Source organism: Cydia fagiglandana, chromosome 1 (assembly GCF_963556715.1).
Source record: "Cydia fagiglandana chromosome 1, ilCydFagi1.1, whole genome shotgun sequence".
Taxonomy (NCBI): Eukaryota; Metazoa; Arthropoda; class Insecta; order Lepidoptera; family Tortricidae; genus Cydia; species Cydia fagiglandana.
This window is the reverse complement of record NC_085932.1, coordinates 30,454,086-30,478,308: the sequence shown is the minus strand read 5'-3', so window position 1 is coordinate 30,478,308 and position 24,223 is coordinate 30,454,086. Positions and strand designations below refer to the sequence as shown.

Below are 24,223 nucleotides of genomic sequence, written 5' to 3'. Positions count from 1 at the left end.
ATATATTTCATGATATTGTTAAAAATAATGACCCCCAATTACCTACAAAAAATAGTACGCATTATATTTTCATTAAAATTATGACACAAACATTAGAAAATACGACATGAATGAAGTTAACAACATTCACACATGCAATTCATATGCAAATTATGCAATTATGAAACGCAAAACCATTCCGTTCTTGATTGACACAACTACATTCATTTCACTCATTCATTCATTCCATTCATTCAATTCATTCACTTTATTTTTCATGCCGCGAGCGTCTGCAGAAAATATTTTCGCTTAAGTTCCAAATATCAAATATACGTTTATAACAATTTATTTGAACTTGATATTATTCCCAGAGTGTTGAATTTCAGTTTTAATTACTTCGAAGTCGAACTTTAGCCCTTCGTGTGGCGTTTCTCGTGTTTCTATTTCACAATTCTGTATCCTCGAGGTTTTGCGGGTTGGGAAAATGGTGATAGACCAAGTTCACGGCCTCCAGGCCACGTGTATGAGCCTAAACGAACGGTTCACCCTGTTCGCGGCAGCACCGGCGCCGGCCCGGCCTCGCACGCCGCGACGGAGGCCTTCCACCGGCGGCTTCTATAGTGATAACATGAACAGGAACTTGATTGAACAGATCGCCCGCCGTTTGGAGCTACAGGCTAAACGGGTAAGAATCATCCATAATTATGTTTGTTGTCGGGGTCGGTTTTGTTGTTATTAAATACGAACATTGATAAGAGCTGCGGCATGGCCATTGTGAGCGCGCCAAGCGAAGTGAAACTTTATAGTTGAGTAATGTTTTGATACAGCAACCGCTTTTTGTTGTATGTGTAATCTTATTAATAACGCAATCATGTATATGCTGTACTGACAGGCTAAGTATGAATTCAATACTGATATTAATAGTATAATAACATTGTAGGGTGTAATATTTAGCATTCTTAGAGTACTATTTCTCATAAATGTTCACTCTGAAAATATTACTATAATAGTTGATGTTCAGTTAAGATTAAAGGCTTGGATTGGGGTGTATAAACATTGTTCTCTTTAAAATGCAATAAGGTATCTTTAAAATGCAATAAGCTTTCTTTAAAATGCAATAAGGTATCTTTAAAATGTGTATTGGATTGTAAACAATGGTAAAAAATATTGCAATGTTAACCAACCATCAATTAATCACTGAAAAAATTGATTATCAACTTATATTTATGTGTTAAATGAATTTGATTAAAAAAAAGCTGAAATTTAGATGTTTCTATTTACAGCAAGCCCTCCGCCAGAGGCTTGGTATCGGTGCTGGGGGCTTGCGGCGTTTTGGCAGTGAGAGCAGCTTGGCAGGGCTCCGGCGCTCCAACAGCTTCGGTGACCTGAGCCAGAGAGGAGTTAAGAGTAGGATTTCTTGGAGACAGTCCAATGGGAACCTCAAGTGAGTGGCAAATTGATGTATGGGTGTGGGGGCGCGTAATTTGAGGCTGGCTTCTTTCTTTTAAAAAATATAAAATAATAATAAAAAAAACACTTGATGTTTAAATAATTGTATCTTGACATATATCTTTATTTTTTTAGCAAAGGGTCTAGCCGTGTTTGTATGGGGCATCGGCCCCAGAAGCCAAATTGATTGCCGTTTTGCCAATTTATTAGGCCAGATGTAAGATGCTATTTCACCAAAAAAATAACCCTAAAATGCTGCAGGTTTTTGAGAAAAATAAAAAAAAAAGAAATTTGGTTTTCATTTTTTTTTTATCTAAACTACCGAACCGATTTTTTTGTAACTTATACACGTTATGTAAGTAATCTAGGTGAATTATTAAAAAAAAAATGGAGTTTCAAATATCCTTATAACTAGTAATATTTTCACTTTTAATTTTTCAAAATTTTTTATTTTATATTTCCGAAATAGGGACACCCACCAATTTTGGGTATTATATGTATAAATTCAGGCAGGCCATACAGCAAGACTTACAGATAAGAGATGGACATTAATAGTCACCAAATGGAGAGGTCCACTTGGCAAAAGAGGCCGGGGCAGACCACAAATGCGTTGGGATGAAGACCTAAAAAGAACAGCCGGCACAGACTGGATGGCGACAGCACAAGACAGGGACAAATGGGCAGCATTGGAGGAGGCCTTTACCCACTAGGGATTCATTAGTAAAACACATATTATTTAAGTCTTAGTTTATTTTAAATTTTTTTTATGTAAACTTTTTACAATGAATAAAGGGCTTTTTTATTTTATTTTATTTTATTATGTATAAATTAATGTTCTATAACATATATTTTTTTCAAAAATATTCATTTGGCTCAACAGGGTAAAAATACCGTATGTATGTATGTAATGTATGAACAGACACAACCGGGAGAACTCCCGGTCCCATATCGACCACCGCGCCGCTCTGTACGAATTTGAATTTCGAACGTAACAAATTGTTAAAATGGACTATATTATTATTGGCTGTATGCGGCTTGCTTGTCGTCGCGTCACGAAATTAAAAAATAAAAAGGCGGGAAACGCGGCTCACTAAAAAGTTCCGTTTTAATATGAGCTGCGTTGATATTGATCTTGCAATGGAAAAAAAGGAGATTATAGACAAAATATTTTCAAAATCTCCAAGATCGTTACATTACTAAAGTCGCACCAAACAAAGTCTGCAGCGGATTTGATAGCCCCCGCAGTGTAAGTGTTAAGTATACGCCATAATTTCATAGAAGTTTGACGTTTAAAATGACACTTGCACTGCGTATCAACATCGCTGCAGACTTTTTACGGTCCTACTATACGTTCTTAGCAATATCTGCAAACGGCTTCGAGAATATGCGATTGATTATATAGAAAAAAGCCCGCTGTCCTTAGAGGAAAACATAAGCTCTTATAGGATCACTCGTGCGTCTGTCTGTCTGTCCGTCTGTCACAGCCTATTTTCTCGGAAACTACTGGACCAATTAAGTCGAAATTTGGTACACATATGTAAATTCGTGACCGAAAGATGGACATATTTTTATATAATTTTAAAATACATAGGTTCGAAGTTATTTAAGAAAATAGCCAAAAAATGACCATTCCCCCCCTTTAATTCCGAAACTACTGGGTCTAAAATTAAAAAAAAATACTCAAAATAGTTCTTTACCTATAGATGACAGGAAAACCTATTAGAAATGTGCAGTCAAGCGTGAGTCGGACTTATGTACGGAACCCTAGAAACGCGAGTCCTAATCGCACTTGGCCGGTTTTTTAATTTCGTGACGCGACGACAACCAAGCCGCATACAGTCAATAATAATAATATTATTATTATTGGCTGTATGCGGCTATTATAGACTATATTATAGTCCATTTTAGCAATTTGTTACGTTCGAAATTCAAATTCGTACAGAGCGTCGCGGTGGTCGATATGGGACCGGGAGTTCTCCCGGTTGTGTCTGTTCATACATTACATACATACATACGGTATTTTTACCCTGTTGAGCCAAATGACTATTTTTGAAAAAAATATATGTTATAGAACATTAATTTATGCATATAATACCCAAAATTGGTGGGTGTCCCTATTTCGGAAATATAAAAAAAAATTTTGAAAAATTAAAAGTGAAAATATTACTAGTTATAAGGATATTTGAAACTCCATTTTTTTTAAATAATTCACCTAGATTACTTACATAATGTGTATAAGTTACAAAAAAATCGGTTCGGTAGTTTAGATAAAAAAAAATGAAAACCAAATTTCTTTTTTTTTAATTTTCTCAAAAACTTGCAGCATTTTAGGGTTATTTTTTTGGTGAAATAGCATCTTACATCTGGCCTAATAAATTGGCAAAACGGCAATCAATTTGGCTTCTGGGGCCGATGCCCCATACAAACACGGCTAGACCCTTTAAGAGTGCTATTACATTTCGGGGTTGAGCGAGTTTAGGTATTTTACGCGCTGCGGCAGGCCGTGCGAGCTCAGTATTCCGATCCCTTCTACCACACTCGCACTACAATGATGGATTAAACATTCTTGATCCTTCGCGAAGCATATTGAAATAAACCATAACAACACTAACTGGACTTAACTTATAAAGTCCTAAAACTGTTATTTGGTAAGTACGAAAATACTAAATGCAGTGCAAATGTACATAGGGGCTGTTCATAAATTACGTCATCTATTTTTGACCCCCCATCCCTCAAATCATCCAACAATCATGCTTCGGATGACTCTGTTTCCTCCTACGTCATGCTACCATCATCCGATGTCCAGACCCCCTCCCCCCCCCCTCCTCTCATTTGAAACGACGTAATTTATGAATAGCCCCATACTCGTACTTATGAACGTATATAACTCGAAAGAAATTATAGGTACTCGCTTATTTACAAGAAACAAGTTACAAGAAACTGAAGATACACAAGGTCTGATGATGGAGCTGGAAGGTGGCCACGGGTACCAGTCTATCATGAAACTAAACCACTTCGTGTTTGGGCTCGTTTGATTCGTCTCAACAAGATCTTTGACACAAGACAGTACTCAGAGTCTGATGATGGAGCTGGAAGTTGGCTACCGGTACCAATCAACCATGCAACTAAACCACTTCATGTTTAGGCACGTTTGACTAGTCTCAACAAGATCTTTGACACTAGGTGATACTCAGAGTCTGATGATGGGGCTGGAAGGTGGTCACCGGTACCAATCAACCATGCAACTAAACCACTTCATGTTTAGGCTCGTTTGACTAGTCTCAACAAGATCTTTGACACTAGGTGATACTCAGAGTCTGATGATGGAGCCGGAAGGTGGTCACCGGTACCAATCAACCATGCAACTAAACCACTTCATGTTTAGGCTCGTTTGATTAGTCTCAACAAGATCTTTGACACTAGGTGATACTCAGAGTCTGATGATGGAGCTGGAAGGTGGTCACCGGTACCAATCAACCATGCAAATAAACGACTTCGTGTTTAGGCTCGTTTGATTCGTCTCAACAAGATCTTTGACACTAGGTGATAAACCAAACACGAAGCCCAAACACGAAGTGGTTCAGTTATGTGATAGACTGGTACCTACCCGTCACCACCTTCGAGCTCCATCATCAGACCCTGAGTAGTATCTTGTGTCAAAGATCTTGTTGCGACGAATCAAACGAGCCCAAACACGAAGTGGTTCAGTTACATGGTAGACTGGGACCCGTGGCCACAGTCCAGCTCCATCATCAGACCCTAAGTACTAACTTGTGTCCAAGGTCTTGTTGAGATGAATCAAACGAGCCCAAACATGAAGTGGTTCAGTTACATGATAGCAGTGTTGGCAAAAAATCAATTCGAATTGACGATTGACGATTGAGAATTGACCGATCAATTCGAATTGACGATTGACGAAACTAATTCTAAATCTACTGATTGAAGATTGACGATTACTAATCGTTAATTCGAATTGATCGGTCAATCCTCAATCGTCTTCTGTCCTCATGATACTGTTACATGATAGACTGGTACCCGTGGCCACCTTTCAGCTCCATAATCAAACTTTGTGTATCTTCAGTGTCAAAGATCTTGTTGAGACTAATCAAACGAGCCCAAACACGAAGTGGTTTAGTTGCATGGTTGATTGGTACCGGTGACCACCTTCCGGCTCCATCATCAGACCCTGAGTACTATCTTGTGTCAAAGATCTTGTTGAGACGAATAAAACGAGCCTAAACACGAAGGGGTTTCGTTGCACGGTTGATTGGTACCGGTGACCACCTTCCGGCTCCATCATCAGACCCTGAGTACTTTTAAGTACTATCTTGTTGAGACGAATAAAACGAGCCTAAACACGAAGAGGTTTAGTTGCATGGTTGATTGGTACCGGTGACCACCTTCCGGCTCCATCATCAGACCCTGAGTACTATCTTGTGTCAAAGATCTTGTTGAGACGAATGAAACGAGCCCAGACACGAAGTGGTTTAGTTGCATGGTTGATTGGTACCGGTGACCACCTTCCGGCTCCATCATCAGACCCTGAGTACTATCTTGTGTCAAAGATCTTGTTGAGACGAATCAAACGAGCCCAAACACGAAGTGGTTTAGTTGCATGGTTGATTGGTACCGGTGACCACCTTCCGGCTCCATCATCAGACCCTGAGTACTATCTTGTGTCAAAGATCTTGTTGAGACGAATAAAACGAGCCTAAACACGAAGTGGTTTAGTTGCATGGTTGATTGGTACCGGTGACCACCTTCCGGCTCCATCATCAGACCCTGAGTACTATCTTGTGTCAAAGATCTTGTTGAGACGAATAAAACGAGCCTAAACACGAAGTGGTTTAGTTGCATGGTTGATTGGTACCGGTGACCACCTTCCGGCTCCATCATCAGACCCTGAGTACTATCTTGTGTCAAAGATCTTGTTGAGACGAATAAAACGAGCCTAAACACGAAGTGGTTTAGTTGCATGGTTGATTGGTACCGGTGACCACCTTCCGGCTCCATCATCAGACCCTGAGTACTATCTTGTGTCAAAGATCTTGTTGAGACGAATCAAACGAGCCCAAACACGAAGTGGTTTAGTTGCATGGTTGATTGGTACCGGAGACCACCTTCCGGCTCCATCATCAGACCCTGAGTACTATCTTGTGTCAAAGATCTTGTTGAGACGAATAAAACGAGCCTAAACACGAAGTGGTTTAGTTGCATGGTTGATTGGTACTGGTGACCACCTTCCGGCTCCATCATCAGACCCTGAGTACTATCTTAAGTCAAAGATCTTGTTGAGCCGAATCAAACGAGCCCAAACACGAAATGGTTTAGTTGCATGGTTGATTAGTACCGGTGACCACCTTCCGGCTCCATCATGAGACCCTGAGAACTATGTTGTGTCAAAGATCTTGTTAAGACGAATAAAACGAGCCTAAACACGAAGTGGTTTAGTTGCATGGTTGATTGGTACCGGTGACCACCTTCCGGCTCCATCATCAGACCCTGAGTACTATCTTGTGTCAAAGATCTTGTTGAGACGAATCAAACGAGCCCAAACACGAAGTGATTTAGTTGCATGGTTGACTGGTACTGGTGACCACCTTCCGGCTCCATCATCAGACCCTGAGTACTATCTTAAGTCAAAGATCTTGTTGAGCCGAATCAAACGTGCCCAAACACGAAGTGGTTTAGTTGCATGGTTGATTGGTACCGGTGACCACCTTCCGGCTCCATCATCAGACCCTGAGTACTATCTTGAGTCAAATAAACACATATAGAATGTCAGGTCGTTTCAAATATTTTTAATCTTGTCCGGTAGTTTATTAAACTGTACCATTATAAATTATAATACTATAAAAACAGTGCAAGGATCAAAGTCTCTCGTTGCGGTTTACACGCACACAGTATAGCGTTTTACACGGCGCCCGCCGCACACAATGATAAAAAACCTCGTCGTCGCCGTTGAAAATGTGCGGAGCCGGCCGACACACGTCCTGCCTGTACAAGCTCTGCCGCGGCACTGAGCTGGCGAGCGCGCGTCATCAGTAATATAGAGTAGTTTTCAAAAAATTGCCAAAAAATTATAGTAGAATTTCATAAACACTAATGTATACCAACAGTATAAGCAAACGTTGCAGATTGCTTGAGTATGAAAATGACTTCGATATTAAGTAGATTTTCGTAGAAATTGACACTTGTTTCGGAGAGAAAATTGAGTTCGTTTTACTTTGATTTTCTCTTTCTCAAAGGTATGTAGAAAAAATATCGTTTGATATGCCGAAAGTACAGGGTATTAGTAATACAAAATAGCCAGGTTTAGCAGAGTAAACTTCTCAACATTTCTAAATAAGAGCTTGCCGTTCAGTGCTTCACGGGGTTTTTCGGAAACGACCATCAGAAAAAAATTCATTAGTAATTTAATAAGTCCTTTTTCTAATATTTACAACGATATTTAAAAAGATAAGAAGACGCTTTTACTGGAACAAGTACTCATTGTTTCTAATATTGAGCACAAAGTCCTGAATTTCGTCGACTAGTATCATCAATTTTGCATTATTTCGACTTTTCTTGTAAGAGCGCTCTTAAAAAAAAATCAAATAGGGTAAGGCAGTTTGTGATATTTGCTGTTGTTTCTCGACTTACCAACAAAGTTGCAGTTGACATACACAAGGGTTCATTACACACGTCCTTAACCACTTTACAAGTTATATAGTTATTATGGAAATCTGTTGCTTGTTTGTGGTCTATTATTGTATCTCTGTATACAATCTACAATGTCACATGTTTTAGTGTGTCATCATTATCATTACTGTCATTCAGATAGTTTCGTAAAGTAATGAATAGTTTACACCTAAGTAAATAAACATACTACACAACGGTATTTACTATAGGCAAGATACAAATAAACGAATATAATAATATTTTTTTCACCACACCAGCTCGGAAAGCCTTACTTTGCACTTCATAAACGGATAGCAAAGTTTCATTTTATTCACATGTAAGGCAAAGTAATCAAATGCAAAATTTGAGTTGTTTCCTTATGTTTGCTGGTAGAATTGACTTTTAAATGATGATTTTGGATGATAAAGATTTAATAACATTCATTTGGATTTGATTTGGTTTGATTTTGTTTGATATTTTACATTTAATATTTGCTTCGGGTTGGTGTGGTGAAAAATTTTGTGTTTCACTCGGGGGCAAATTTTGTTTAACGCTCGTGCTTTGAAACCCTCGCAACGCTCAAGATTCCATTCTTCGAACCACTCGCTACGCTCATGGTTCAATTTTGGAATCTTTTGCTTGCTCGGGTATCAATATTAGTACGAGCGTTTAAACAACAACTTTGCTCCCTTGTAATGTAAAGAATTCGTGGTAGTTGAATAAAGTTGTTTGTAATTTTCAACTTTTCGAATTTGTGACTTTTTTATGATAGTCGAACGTGTTTGTTTTTGTATTTGATTACAGAGTTTTACGTGGGTAGTCATTTTATTTGTGTTATAGTTATTTGGTGTAATTATAAATTGTTTACTTGCAGTCGCTCGGCGTCTTTCGGCAACTTGTCCGGCGGCGCGTGGCGCGGCCGCGGCCTGCGCGGGCTGCGGCGCCGCGCCGGCGCCCGGGTGCTGCGCGGGCGGCTCAGGTGACCCACTCTTATCGATTACTTTTACACCGAAATGTTAGTGAAGGAGGATGAGAATAATTAGAACAGTTTTTAAATGAACTCTTATGTTTAACAGGGGCGGTATGAACTTCGGTCGCATAAATCGCATCGGAAGCAGACCGCTGCGCGGCCGCGGGGTGGCGCGCGGGGCCGGGCGAGGGGCGGCGGGCGGGCGGCGGGGCGCCGCGGGGGGAGGGGGAGGGGGCTTCACGAGGGGAGCGGCGCGGGGACGCGGACGAGGTATTTATCCTTTAGGCTTGAAGCCTCCTAGAGATGCGCAAAAAGCTTCATTGAGTTGAAAAGATTGATTCATATCTTTCGCCCGCGGTGATATATATCACTCGCTTCGCTCAGTGGATCTGTAGACCATATTGTTCGAGAGCAAGTAGAGGGAAATGTCACTCGATCAGATAAACACAGCCGTAAGTGCGACCAAGATGCGCGACGCGATACGATCCCTCCATGTTTTCCCGACACCCTCCGAATTCATCCGAACCGCTTCCAAACCTATTCGCCTCATCTTACTCGCTCCTCGCTCGACACGCTCGGCCGGCTCATTCGAATCTTGAATGGGAAAGAGTGCGCAAAGAACACTGAGATTGATGAGCGACTGAGCGAGTTAAGTCATCAGTGAGTGAGCAAGTTCAACCAAAAGATATAATTCGTTTAAATCACTCACTCGTGAACAACACATGTCTAAAGTCTCCTAAGCTTTTTAACTCGATAGTAGGCCTTCGCTTCTGTTTTAGCATTTTGCGACTGAAATCATTTGGTTTCTTCGCAAGTCTAATCCATTACTCCACCTTCAACATAACCTATATAAGTATATATGTACATATTTGTTTTTGCGTGTTCATAAAGTTTCGGTACAGTTTCACATGCCATTCTCACGGAATAACTGACCTAACTGTTTCCTTTTGTATAAACAAATAATAAAATTAGAGAAATCTGAAGCTGTTAAAATAACGAAATCATAAATTCGCTGCTTGACTTCCCCTACAATCTGCGAAGATAAGTTCGCTTTTATGTTTTATACTTTTAATCTTTATAAAAATTAGTTTTTGTTATTTATAAATTCTAGAAATATTTTACTGTAGTCATACGTATTATGAAAACAAAGCTGCACTTTAAGGTGGAAGCAAGCCGCTTTGCATGGTGATAGTAGACACCAAAGTAAGCGATTTTTTCCGAAGCACCCAAAAATTCACCCCTTAGGAGCCGAGATTTAGCGAGGTCTATTAGGAAAAAGAAAAAAATTCCACAAGTTTCAGGGAACAACAAATATTGAAAAAATTATATCATTTGAAAGAAAATCACTTTTTTTAACATAAAAAAAATAAATACAAAATGTTTTCAAACAATATTAGTGTGAAATTATTAAAAAACATTTTTTTCTCTTTTGCGCTTTATTCTTGCAAATAATGTCTTCGACTTTGAAGAATGTCTGAAAATAAGTATTTTTGGTTAAAGTCAAATATATTTCTTACTAAATAACGAAAACCACATCAAAATCGGTTCAGCAGTTTTTGAGATACAAGTTTCAGAAGTTGGCTTACTTTTATTTATATGGGATTTTTCGTCTTACATAGTCCAAAAGGCGAGTAAGTCGTAGTAAATTATACGTAAATTAGAAGGTACTTAATTTATCTACATTAGGGATATGTATATAATATATATGTATTTATATGTGGAAAACGGCCATAGTCACCATCTTACATAAAAAAGGAGATATATCGAAGCCGAATTTTCGCCCCACAAGCCTCCTTTCCCATACGTACAAACTGTTTGTAAAAGTTTTATGCAACCGCCTAACTTGTATCCTCGATGAATGCCAACCTCCCGAGCAGGCTGATGTCCGGAGCGGATTCTCTACAGTCGACCACATACATGCGGTAAAGCAGTTAATGGAGAAAAGTCACGAGTACAACCGGACCCTGTGCATGGCCTTCGTAGATTACGAAAAATCCTTCGACGGTGTCGAGCATTGGGCGGTGTTTGACTCTCTCCATCGCTGCTCAATCGACAATCGCTACGTGGATCTGCTCTAGGAGCTATACATATATACCTCGGCAACAATACAAGTTTGGCTTTACAAACTTAGTAACCTAATATCTATCGAAAGGGGATATCAGTTCAACCAAGTTTTTGACGGCAGTGCTAGACGACGTCATAAAAACGCTTGCATGGGACAGAACTATCATCAGTATTAATATCCAAGGGTCTTCTTGTCACACCTGCCGCCTTTTTTGTTTGCCGAGTCCCTGGAAGATCTTCAAGGCGTGGTTGAAAGCCATGCTTCTTTGAATAGATCTTAAGCTGACTACGTCCAAGACTAAAGTTATGACGAACATCTCTAGTAAATCGATTCCAACCATTACGGTTAGGAACGAAAGACAGGAGGTGGTCGAGAAATACGTGTATCTTGGATATATTCTATCATTTGACAAAACACATCAGCAGAAGGAGATCTCCAGGAAAATCCAGCTGGGTTGGGCGGCATTCAATAAACAAGCGGACATCCTCAAACCCGTTAACATTCCACAATGCCTGAAAACTCGCCTCTTTAACCAATGTGTCCTACCTACCATGACCTACAGTGTCGAGATATGAACGCTCACTAAAGAGGCTGTGTATAAAATCCGAGTGGCACAGAGAGCCAAGGAGCGCGCCATGCTCGGCATCAAATTTCAAGACCGAGTGAGGCAGGTCGAAATCCGATGCCGCCGACGAATTGTGGCCGCTTACAGACGAAAGAAGTGCCTGGCGTCCGTTGGCTCGTTGGGTGGACGACATTCCGAAGATTGCGGGTCACTTCTGGATGAGATTGGCTCAGGACCGGGATAAGTGGCGTACTCGAAGAGAGGCCTATGCTCAGCAGTGGGCGATTAAAGGCTGATATGATGATATTATATATTTACAAGAAAAAGATTATTCATCTTCAGCTTCATTCACACTGGCTAAACTGGTTAAACTAGAGGATGAAATAAAAAAGAGAATAAAATGTAGATCTTTTTACAGATAAATACTGCGATCATATATAACTAAGGATACCGCCTTTAGGAACATTACCGTTCAAATTCTCGGGCCAAATTAGCACACACACAATTACGCCTACATTCAAATAAGACGACGCGTTTACAGAGCCTGTAATCAAAGCTGGTAAACGAAATAATAGTCATCTTTATTATACTAATGGTACATAGGTAAGTGTGGATGAAATGCATATAATGTCAATAACTACCAATCAGCGACATTAATCCGCTAATAACCTTCTTGCTGTACGTACTGGCCGCTGAGAGTTCGTGGTTCATATTTGATTAGAATATGACTTGGACAGGGATAGGTTTATGCCATACAGTGAAGAACCAGTCAAATAATTCACGTATAATAATTCAAAGTCAAAGTCAAAGTCAAAAATACTTTATTCATGTAGGCCTAGTAACAAGCACTTATGAACGTTTTACATAATAATATATTATCTTAAGCTAATTATCAGAGCAATTTATTGAAGTTAATATTATTCCATAGTAATATTGGATTATTATACAGATCAAATTTAATACTAAGAATTTCACAAAAAGATCGTCAAACATAAAAAAAATTTGTATAAAAAATACTAGTCTAGAATGTTTCTAGAATAAAATCTAAATGTCAATAACAAATGTCAATAAAACTTAACAAAGAAGTACATATATTGAATTATCTATTTCGAGTCACAATTAATCCCACGTTGTTTTATCACTCATGTAGTCTTGTGTGGTATAATAAGCTTTAGAAATAAGTTTACGCTTTACATAATTTTTAAATTTATTAATTGATAATTCAGTAATATGGTTTGGAAGTTTATTATAAAATCTTACACAATTACCCATGAATGATTTTTTAATTTTATGGAGCCGTGTGAAGGGCACTGCGAGCTTATGTTTATTTCTAGTATTAATATTATGAATGTCACAATTTTTCCTAAAATTAACAATATTTTTAAGTACATACAGAATATTCTCATAAATATATTGACAGTGCACTGTCATTATGTCAATTTCCTTGAATTTATCTCTAAGTGAGTCTCTATGGTTCAATTTATATATTGCTCGAATAGCCCGCTTCTGCAGAACAAAAATGGTATTTATCTCTGAAGCACCGCCCCACAGTAAAATACCATATGCCATAATGCTATGGAAGTAACTAAAATATACTAATCGAGCTGTTTTCACATCAGTTAACTGACGGATTTTGCTCACTGCAAAAGCTGCAGAACTCAGTCTACTCGAAAGAGTAGCAATATGGGGACCCCACTGAAGTTTAGAATCTAAAGTTATACCAAGAAAAACTGTACTATCAACTAATTCCAATTCCTCATCCTTCACAATGACACTTGTTTGCACATGCCTTACGTTACTACTAGTGACAAACTGAATACATTTAGTCTTTTTCTCATTTAACAATAAATTATTAACATTGAACCAATTTACTACCTTTGAAATAGCATCGTTTACATAATTGTCAACATCATTGTCATCATTGTCATTGTCAATTTGTCATTGTTGTGTTGTTGTTGTTAGAATGTCTGTAATATTTATATTATATTTATTATATTATATATTGTACGCTTGTTGCTGTCGTTTGACTTTGAAAATAAGTGAGGTGTCGTCTGCAAACAATACTATGTCATGGTGGGTCTTTACAAGGAATGGCAAGTCATTTATGTAGATAAGGAACAGGAAAGGCCCCAATATTGACCCCTGTGGTACACCCATAGAGACCAATGACCCCGGTGATCGCTGTCCACTCACATCGACCCTTTGTATTCTACCATTTAAGTAGGACTTAAGTAAATTCAGTGCCGATCCTCTAACTCCATAATAGTGTAGTTTCCTGATCAATGTTTCATGACAAACGCAGTCGAACGCCTTAGACAAATCACAGAAGACACCTAAAGCATCTCGTGACTCCTCCCAGGCATCGAAAATATGCTTAATTAGCTCAACACCAGCATCGGTTGTTGAGCGACCCCGTGTGAAACCAAACTGCTTATTATGCATTAAATTATTGCCGTTAAAATGTCGTACTAATTGTGAAAGAACTAATTTTTCAAAAATCTTGCTGAATGTTGGTAGCACAGATATCGGTCTAAAGTTAGTGGGGTCAGAGCTGCTACCAGATTTAAACAAAGGAGTTATTTTACTATGTTTCATTAAATCAGGAAACTCGCCGCAATCGACACTGTTGTTAAATATAACTACCAAGTCAGGCGCTACAATTTCTACTAAGGATTTGACAGCATGGACAGAGACTCCCCAGAGGTCATTCGTTTTTTTGACATTAATTGATTTAAACGCCTTTATTACATCTGAGGTACAAACATGTTCAAAATGAAGGTCTCTACAACACTCTGGAGCGTTATCTTTTAATAATGTAACAGCAGATGAGGGTGATGAATTTAAATCCTTAGTTGTGGATACTGGTACCTCGGTGAAAAATTTTTCAAATTCAGTAGCTACTTCTAAATTGGAATCTATAATTTTGTTATCAATATTTAGTTTCAGTTCTTTCATTGTGTGTTTCGAGCGACCAGTCTCCACATTAATAACTTTCCAAGTTGCTTTAATAATGTCCGGACTATTTTTAATTTTCTGACTTAGATAATTCCGCTTAGCTATATGACAATCTATTTTAAACTTCTTCGAATATTCCTTGACATGTTCTTTAAATTCATCACTCGTATTAAACCGCCGTTCCTCATACAAAGCATACAGTTCACGTCTCCGTTGATGTAAGTCCGCAGTAGCCCACTCACTAAAAACAGATGCACCACTAACTACGACCGATTTTGAAGTAAATATCGCGTTATAATGTTCCATAAAAGTGTGAAAGAATGAATTATACATACTATTAGGACTCATATCGGAAGACAAAAAGGGTAGCGCCTGAACTAGACTTTGCTTCATTCTTTCCACGCGGTCCGAGGTTACTGGTACAAAAGTAATTTGTTTTCTCAATGTATTTTTCCTTAAGGCCTCAAATACCATTAATTGGCCTAAGTGGTCTGATTCTAAATTGCTGATAACTTTTTTAGTAATAGGAAAAATATCACTGAAAATATTATCTATACAGGTGGCACTAGTAGCAGTCACTCTAGTAGGCTCCATAAACATGTGGTTGAGATTAAACGATTTGAAAAGATTCAACAATCTACAAGACATTGTTGAATGTTCCAAAATATTTATATTAAAGTCGCCGCATATAAGTAATTTCTTACTAGAAGGTGATAGTTTAAGTAGGACAGATTCCATTGTTCTTTCAAATATTTCAAAATTACTTAATGGCGGCCTATACACACAGACAACAATAAATTGCTCCAATTCTACTGCACTTAGTTCTATAGTCCGTTCAACAGACATGGATACAATGTCCTTACGTTCCTTAGATTTTAACTGACTATTTAAAATAATCAATGACCCACCATGTATGGAACTAAGTCTGGTGAACGAACTTCCCACCTGGTGATTATTAAATTGAGGCATTAATTCATTATTATTTAACCAGTGTTCAGTAACGCATAAAATATCAATATTGAAATCATTCAAAAAAAGTTCAATCTGTAAATCTTTTCCTCTAATACATTGAATATTTTGATGCACCAGGTGGATATACTTTCCATTTTTGCAGTATTTTTCATTATATTTATTTAATTCTAAATTGCCAGAGACAGAATCCTTTGTCTTAACAGCTAGTTTAAATCAATTAAATCATTGGTTATGACTGGAACTAATTCCAAGTTCATGCTAGGCTGCTCAATAGGAGCAGAATTATCTGCCAAATTCTTGGCAGAAATGTCAAGTAAATAGGATAGCGATAAAGCTATTTGTCTTTTGTAATAATTTGAAAGGCAACACTTGCCTTTACTCAAAAACACCATAGGCATATGGTATTTACTAACAAATTTGTTAATGTCAATTATGCTAAACTTACTACTATATGTACAAAGATTATATAGAGATATATTTAACTTATGTCTAGTGTTGTTTTCTGCCTCTGACATTTGCTCACAATAGGGGAACGTGAAAAAAATAATTTCATGCACTGCAAGTGAGTTTAACTGTTCAAAGTATTTAACTAAATTATTTTTGTTCACATTACCCCTATTCCCCATAAGAATAAGCAGTGTTGTCTTAGAATTAATATTACTGTCATTTAAAATTTGTTTTATGATATTTTCAAAGCTACTGTGAGGCAGGCAATTGCTGATTGTACTAAGTCCCTTTAGGTAAAAGTTTAAAAATGAGCTCATATTGCTTCCAATTTCATCAGAATACATAATAACATTAGGTTTAGGTGTGCTTTGTTGTGTAGTGTGGAAGGAGCTATTATCATTTACATGCTGTTGTGGTAAACCGTCACACAGGCTTAGGTCGAGTAAACTGGTCGACAAATGTTCAGTCACTTGCTTACAAGCACATGACTGGGCATTGGTCAGTGACTCAAACCGCTCTGAATTATGCTTAATCTGGGATATTAAATCATCCATGGCCAAAGAATATTCATTAATCACCTTTTTAGAACTCTCATTTATTGTTTCTAAGGATTGTATGGAGTCCTCCAAACTCTGAATTTTTAATTTCAAAGTCTGTGTGTCGGTTTCATATTGCAATTGACTATTTTCTAACTGGGCAGAATACAAATCTAACTTATCCACTAAATTAACATTAATTTTACAAAATCTCAATTTTTTAAAAAACAATTTATTTATTTTTGACAAGTTCTGGTTTTTTTTATGAGTCTATTTAATTTAATATATTTCTTTAGTTTAAATAAAATTTATCTTTAGTTTAAATAATAAAATAATAAAGTAAAAATTTAATGCAGATTAAAAGATAACTAGTTAAAATGTTGTTATGACATGACAGACTAACTCAACATAAGTAAATATATCATTGTTGTATAAATGTATTCCGCTATAATAAGTATTTTGTATATTTTATTATCAATCTGCATGGCAGTGCGAAGTCACGTCTGTCCGTTTTTCTAAGATCAAGTACGCCATAGTAAATGTATGGTGGCGAACTTGATCTTAGAAGTCGGACTGGCTATACAGTCTGCAAAATTTACATGGGTACACGAATCGCGTCAAAAATATTTGAACAGGCGGAGTCACAATAAATCCCCACTTTCAGTTCAGAATATTTTATATGTATATAGCCGGTCAAGCAAGTTTGTCAGTAGAAAAAGGTGCAAAATTAAAATTTTGTATAGGACCACAGCCGTTCGCGCGCTTACATTTTCTAAATTTGCCGCTCTTATAATATTCTAAACTTTCGCGTTTTGAACACATATTAACTCACATTATACGGAACGAAACTGATTTACGTCGGTAAATCAAGGTAATTGAATATTATTCGCGTTAGACCCGTCTATAATGTGAGTTAATATGTTTGCCGCTCTTTTCTACTAACGGAAATGGCTTGAGAGAGAACCTACATATATGTGACAGTAGAGGGTGGATTCAAATGATCAACATTTTCAGATAATGTGTGTATTTGTTAAATTAATTCAGTGAAAGCATGATAGGAATAGGAATTTATCTACATATAGGAGACCGGGTATGATTATCTCACGGGTTATATCTCATGAATAGAACATATTCTAGATATCTTGCCAGGCATCCACTCAATTTCATGTCTCTCTAATTGGACAGCTTTTTTCCATAGTTCTCTGCGAATAGCATCTTGTGGGAATCTGAATGGAAAGTAATGTAAAATGACAATAACAAATTTGATTATTAATTTGAAATAACTAGGTAGTTTTTTTATAGCTCCATCTCATGAAATAAAAAAGGAAAATACAAATCTGTAAGAAGGAATTTATTACTACATTTATAATTAAGTATATAGAAAATACCTAAACCAAACCCAAGTTAATAAAATAGTCTACTTCATTTAGCATAACACCATCCCTATTATCCTCGCAATTTAAAAAGTCGTATGTTGTTATGAAAGTCGTATGCAGTTGTTACGTTTTAGCTTAGCACGGTAGTATTCAAAACAAATCGTCATGTTTTTTCCAAATTCTACTGAAGTTATCTGTTTACTACAAGTGAAAAGTGATTCCACTGTCCTTGGTATGTACTAAAATAACTTCTGCACCACTTCACGACACATGAATATATTTTTAATTACAAAAAAACGTTGTTTTTATAAATCAATTTAGCCATTTGTCACTGACTGTCAACTCGGTCGTACTGAGATTGTCAATCGAGCAGTTTGTAAGTACCGCCTATCGCGGGGTAGTTTGCGTTGGGTCATAATTGAGCGGACAGAATACTTCCATGTATAGCATTTCGCTGGATAAATATACTTCATATTGAAAAAGCTATATTTGTATAAAATTATATGTTATTATACGTACTTTAATGTACCTACTAACTTTAAAACTTTGATTTGCCCAATATTCGGTAGGGATTAAAGTACTAACCCTGCTTTTAAACACAATGCCTCATAATAAAATTTCTTTAAGGCGCTCTTATACTGGAGTTTTACGTTTCCGAGGGGGTGAAGCAGCTAGACGAGTGGTAGAACAGGCGGGCGGGCGCCCCGCGCGCCCCGCCGCACCATTCCCGCGCAGCACGTCTACGTCCTTATTCTGGCGCCATCGGTATTCTGAATATTCTGATTTGTCAGTTCCGGGATTTTTTCCGGCAATTAATATCGAATAAGGTTTATTAGCAAATTCGTATTTTAATGAGTACTTAATGAAATTATATGTATACAATATGAGAGTATACCCCGACAAACTAAGAAACTAATCAAATTATACCCAATTATTATGAGGCAGAAATTAGTACTTACTTACCTACCTTAAAAATATAATAGAGTTAGACCAAGAAAATTCTGCAATGATTTTGATTGCACACGCAGTGCAAGTGTTATTTTGAACGACAAACCTTTATGAAATTATGATTAACACTTGCACTGCGTGTGCAATCAAAATCGTCGTAGACTTGGTCTAATTCTAGAAGTCAATTTCGGGCAAGTAGGTATTGAAAATAAGGAAGAATACTGTAGTTCGTTTTTTTAGCATTAGAAAGTACTTGAAAGAAGGTAAGCGATCTTGACATGTCTTTTAATTGAATAGCGCTTTTTAAAAATCAGTAACTATTAAGTTTATGAAAGCTTATTTTATATATTAGGACTTTTATTTTATATAAAATCAATCAACATTTGCATGATGTGTCACATCCCCGTAGCTGCAGGCGTCCATAGGCTATGGTGAATGCGGGTCGTATGCTTGCTTTAAAAACAGCATTTTTTGGAATAAATTTCCATAAAGCACGGTACGGACTTGGCGGAAATAAGGTAGAAGTACCAGTGCTCAACGCTGCACTAGTATTCGACACGGGCACTTTATGTCAAAGTGACAAGAATTAAATTTGAATACAGAAAGATCGTCGCCGTTCAAATTTAACCTATATTACTTTGACATAAAGTATAGTGTGTAGCTTTCAAATAGAGCTCAACGGCTAATCCTATTGTCTATTGTTAAGTAAAACCGCACGTGCTACTTACCTGCAAAAAAGGGTCTTAATTATTTTATTTGGCACCTGGCCGCGTAGCCAAGATGCCAATCGCTAACGCTCCGTAGCGATCGAAACGCAACTGTCACTGTCACACTAATGAAGAAGAGTGATAGAGATACATAATGCTTTTCGTTGTCGAAGCGATAGCGATTGTAACCTTGGCTAGGGGGCCTGAGCGCGGGCTAAGCCAACGCTAAAAAACCAGTGTAGGTGCGCTCTCCGATAACGCGCCTTTGTTACGCATCTCGATGACACATTTTAGACTGGTTCTGTAGCGTTCGACTCGCCGGCATTCAGTAACTGAAGTACGTATTTTTTATGCAGGTGGTGGGATAAGGGCAGGGGAAAGAAGAAGGTTGTAGCACGTGGCATTAGCGGTTTTACTTAACAAAAGGATTAGCCGTCGAGTTCTATTTGAAAGCTACACACTATACCCATGTCGAATACTAGTGCAGCGTCGAGCACTAGTACTTCTACCTTACCCAATCATCATTCATCATTCTCTTGCCCTTGTCCCATTCACTTTAGGTCGGCGCAGCATGTCTTTCTCTTCCACACCTCTCTGTCGCCCGTCATTTCATCATTCACTTGCATTCGTTTCATATCATCTCTCACACAGTCCATCCACCTTTTCCTCGGTTTTCCTTTCCTCGTACTTCCCTCCACATTCATTCGTAATACCTTTCTCGTCACATGACTTTCATCCCTCCGCATCACATGCCCGTACCACGCTAGGCGATTTGCCCTTACTTTTTCTGTTATGGGTGCAACTTTCAGGCTTCCTCTTATATATTCATTCCTAATCCTATCCATTCTCGTCACGCCACACATCCATCTCAACATTCTCATCTCCGCTACATGCAATCTACCTTACCCAATATTAAACAGAAAACCATTTTAGGCATTTTTCCACCACTTCCCTTAAAACGCATGTAGGTAACTCGGAAACTAAAAGCGGTGAAATGATGGTGGTAACCATACACTAAACACTCACACATATGTATTTGAAATCCGTACACATATGTTTAAAAATGATTAAATTTGATTAATTTAATAGCCTTTAATAAAATATGTTTACACAATTTATCAATCGTGACTGAATTCCGGATTGGTTAGATGGGTGTGTGCCTTTGCTTCCCAACTTGTTATAAAATGACAATATGATGGGCGAATGTCTGAAATGTCACAGTAATTAAGAATTATTTTGCTTTTCTTCGTAAGTATGTTGAAAAACATTGTGTGTATAACATTATTTGCATATTTATACAGTGATTACCCATTTTATGAAACGTCCACTAAACTAGCATAGGTCCGACGCTGGCAGTGGCCACGGGCGTACTGGCGCGGGGAATGGGCGCAAGGTATTGCCGCGTAGGGTGTAATTTAGTAGGCAAAAGTTGAATTCATAAAATTATGAATGAAAAGATTAACGTATCGATAAAAGGACCAGCAATAACGAAGATTTACTTAAAAGCTATCGAATGAGGTAAGTTTCATATCCATTTTCGTCGTATTACTTCTAAAATATGGATCAAAAGACAGCTTTAAGCATGTTTTCAACTTAAGATTCTATCGAGAAAATAATGAGCCGTTGTGTTTCTGACAAGCAATAACGTAGTTCAAGGACTAAAGTTATACATACTAGAAAATAAAGCATGAAGTCCTTGTAAAAGTCTGTAAATATCTTTACAAAAAAGCGCATTTTACTACACACCGCGCCTTAATGAATTTGAAGATGTATAAATGTTTATATAATACATAGATAAAGGTGTGTTTTATATTAATAAGAAAAGCACAACATAGTTAGAACTTAATACAGTACTTAAAATTAGTCACTAATTATAAATCGTCATGTCAATAAAACTAGGCCAATTTCTGGATCATGAATCGTATAAACTACTTAACCGATTTTGATGCGGTTTTCAGTTTCTGATAAGAAATATGTTTGACTTTATTATTAAGTACTTATTTGCAGACATTTTTCAATGTGGAAGACACTATTTGAAAATTAAAACGTAAAAGGTATTTTTTTAATAATTTTACACTAACACTATATTTCTTTAATATATTTATTTTTTTATTTTTTTTACATCAAGAAAAGATATAGTCTTTCGATTGACACCAAATTTATCTTAATCGGACGATCCGTGAAACTTGTAGATTTTTTTTTTCTGTTTTTAACAGATCTCGCTTTTTCTCGGCTCCTAAGGGACGAAATTACGGGTGCTTCGAAAAAAATAGTTTTATTTGGTCTCCACTATTATCGTGCAAAGTGGCTTGCTTCCACCTCAAAATGCAGCGTTACGGCAAAAAAGCTCCATAATTAGTATGACTACTGTATACAATTTAAACCACAACAGAATCAATAAAGGTATATATAAAATATATCGCAAACACTACTAATACAAAAAATAACACTATTACTAGTAGGTAATTGTACGGATAAATTGTTTTCCGACAGGTGGCATATCCCGGCAAACGCCCAAGCCCGTCCCTACGAAAGAGGAGCTAGACCTGCAACTAGACCAGTACATGGCTTGCACCAAGTCCGCGCTCGACAAAGAACTCGAGGTCTACATGAAAAACGCCATGGAACTAGAGTGAAGTGATAGTGAAAACCATAGATTACAATTACTTATTTACTAGTGGTATAATAACAAGACTTTATACTATATGTGATTGTAAGCCCAACATTAAGATCTATAATGCTTGTGTTGTGGGTACAGTCAGCAGCAGTTGCTAAGCTAAGGTCAGTGGGGAGACTCCTGATTTCGGTCGAACTCGGCTCCGTTCGGCTCAGCATTGTTCCGAGCAATTATTAGGTTTGGCACCACTTGACTTCCTTTTGCGTGCACGACCACAGGTAAGATAGGCACTTGAATTTTGACAACCCTAAATAGCCGAAAGGGCCGTATATTAGAAAGGGATAGCATGATTCGACCTTGAACTGCTGTCAAACTTCGGGTTTGTAGGAAGTGTCCTTTCTGAACGTTATTACTATTATTTCTTCTTTGCTAAGGTGTTCAAAATGATCTTGACGCGACTTTATTGTTAAGAGAATAAGAGCGTGTCAAGGTTATTTTAAACACCTCGCCCGCTTAGCAACTTTTGCCGCTGTACTTAGACAACCATAGACAGGAAGAAATATCCATGATTATATCCAAGATTTGAATCTGAGACCATATAGGCTTTAGCTCTTCATGTATTGCCAGACTTGGCCAGGTCCTATCTACCTATGTTTGCAAAGTTATGACTGTGATGTCATCGTCCTCGCGTTGTCCCGGTATTATGCCATGGCTCATGGGAGCCTGGGGTCCGATTGACAACTAATCCCAAGAATTGGCGAAGGCACTAGTTTTTACGAAAGCTTCTGCCATCTGACCTTCCAACCCAGAGGGTAAACTAGACCTTAATGGGATTAGTCCGGTTTCCTGACGATGTTTTCATTCACCGAAAAGCGACTGGTAAATATCGAATGATATTTCGCACATAAGTTCCGAAAAACTCATTCGTACGAGCCAGGGTTCGAACCCGCGACCTCCGGATTGAAAGTCGCACGCTCTTACCGCTAGGCCACCAGCGCTTATGCAAAGTTATGTGATGTGAATAAGTTATTGTAATCTATATAACGTGGAAAAAGTGACTGAAATAAAAAATATATCTAAGGACTCATTGAAAATTGACATAGTGTTTAAGTATAGTACATATTTAGACTATTTTGTTTTTGTTATAAAGATAACAGAAATTTATATTATGTAATTAATTGTGGTTTTGTCAAACTAAAAACGAAGTATTTTTTTTCTGGAAATGTTTTTCTTAAGTGAAAATATTTGAAAGCAAACTATAATCTAGAAGAACGAAAAATGTGAGAGGTTGATCAATTTTAAGACAGGAAGCCTATTTGAACGTACCATCGCCCACACTGTTAACTGACAGTTCGTAAGCCTTATTATATGTACAAAAGGCATAAGCTCCACCGATGGTCAGTTAAGAGTGTTGCTGTTTATACATTTCGATATCAAAACTACTAATACCTTTGTGGGAGTGCAGTGAGGTGATGTCAGGAACATTAAATAACGACCGTATTGTGTTGAATAGGTATAACGTTTATTAGTTACATATTAATTCTCTTATAATATATACGTATAGTTTCCCGGCTTTTTCTCTGTCTGTCAACATGACAGCTAGTGTTGCCTTGGTTATATTATAAGGGTGGCTTCCCACGAATGTAGGTGGTCGCCACACCACCCCCCCACGGAGAGAAATAACCCATCAGGCGATTAAAAATAACAAAAATCATCGCGTTTGCTAAAAGTCACCTTTCTGCCAGATCGCGTGATAGGTGGCATTTGGGTAGTGGCATCCGCGGGAGCTTTGACGGGTTCATCCGTGCAAGAAAGTTTAGGCGATTGGACTCCGGCTGGCTTGACAATAGGCTTAGGAGTGGGTTTATTCTGAATATGTGCTCTGGCTTCCGGTTCTGTAGCACTGGCCTCAATGAAGGCTGGCTTTACTCGGTCGACGCTTACCGCAACCTCCCTACTCTTGATGCGGAGTGTCAA

The 24,223-nt window shown here is 37.8% G+C and overlaps 2 protein-coding genes across 2 annotated transcripts in view; both read left to right on the top strand.

The window, feature by feature from the left end:
* Positions 1-24,223, top strand: part of LOC134669492 (uncharacterized) — a 245,804-nt gene that overhangs the window by 31,768 nt on the left and 189,813 nt on the right. The window lies entirely within an intron of this gene.
* Positions 267-23,689, top strand: LOC134668260 (chromatin target of PRMT1 protein-like). Its single transcript, XM_063525775.1, has 5 exons — positions 267-664; positions 1,263-1,423; positions 8,963-9,067; positions 9,165-9,328; positions 22,123-23,689. Exons 1-5 carry the CDS (start codon positions 464-466, stop codon positions 22,263-22,265), a joined length of 774 nt encoding a protein of 257 aa, XP_063381845.1. The 5' UTR covers positions 267-463; the 3' UTR covers positions 22,266-23,689.

Excerpts from the sequence above, each read along its gene's own strand:
- LOC134668260 (XM_063525775.1), top strand. The coding sequence starts at position 464 with ATGGTGATAGACCAAGTTCACGGCCTCCAGGCCACGTGTATGAGCCTA. Across the intron at positions 665-1,262 it reads TGGAGCTACAGGCTAAACGG|CAAGCCCTCCGCCAGAGGCT; the intron begins GTAAGAATCATC and ends TTCTATTTACAG. Across the intron at positions 9,329-22,122 it reads GGCGCGGGGACGCGGACGAG|GTGGCATATCCCGGCAAACG; the intron begins GTATTTATCCTT and ends GTTTTCCGACAG.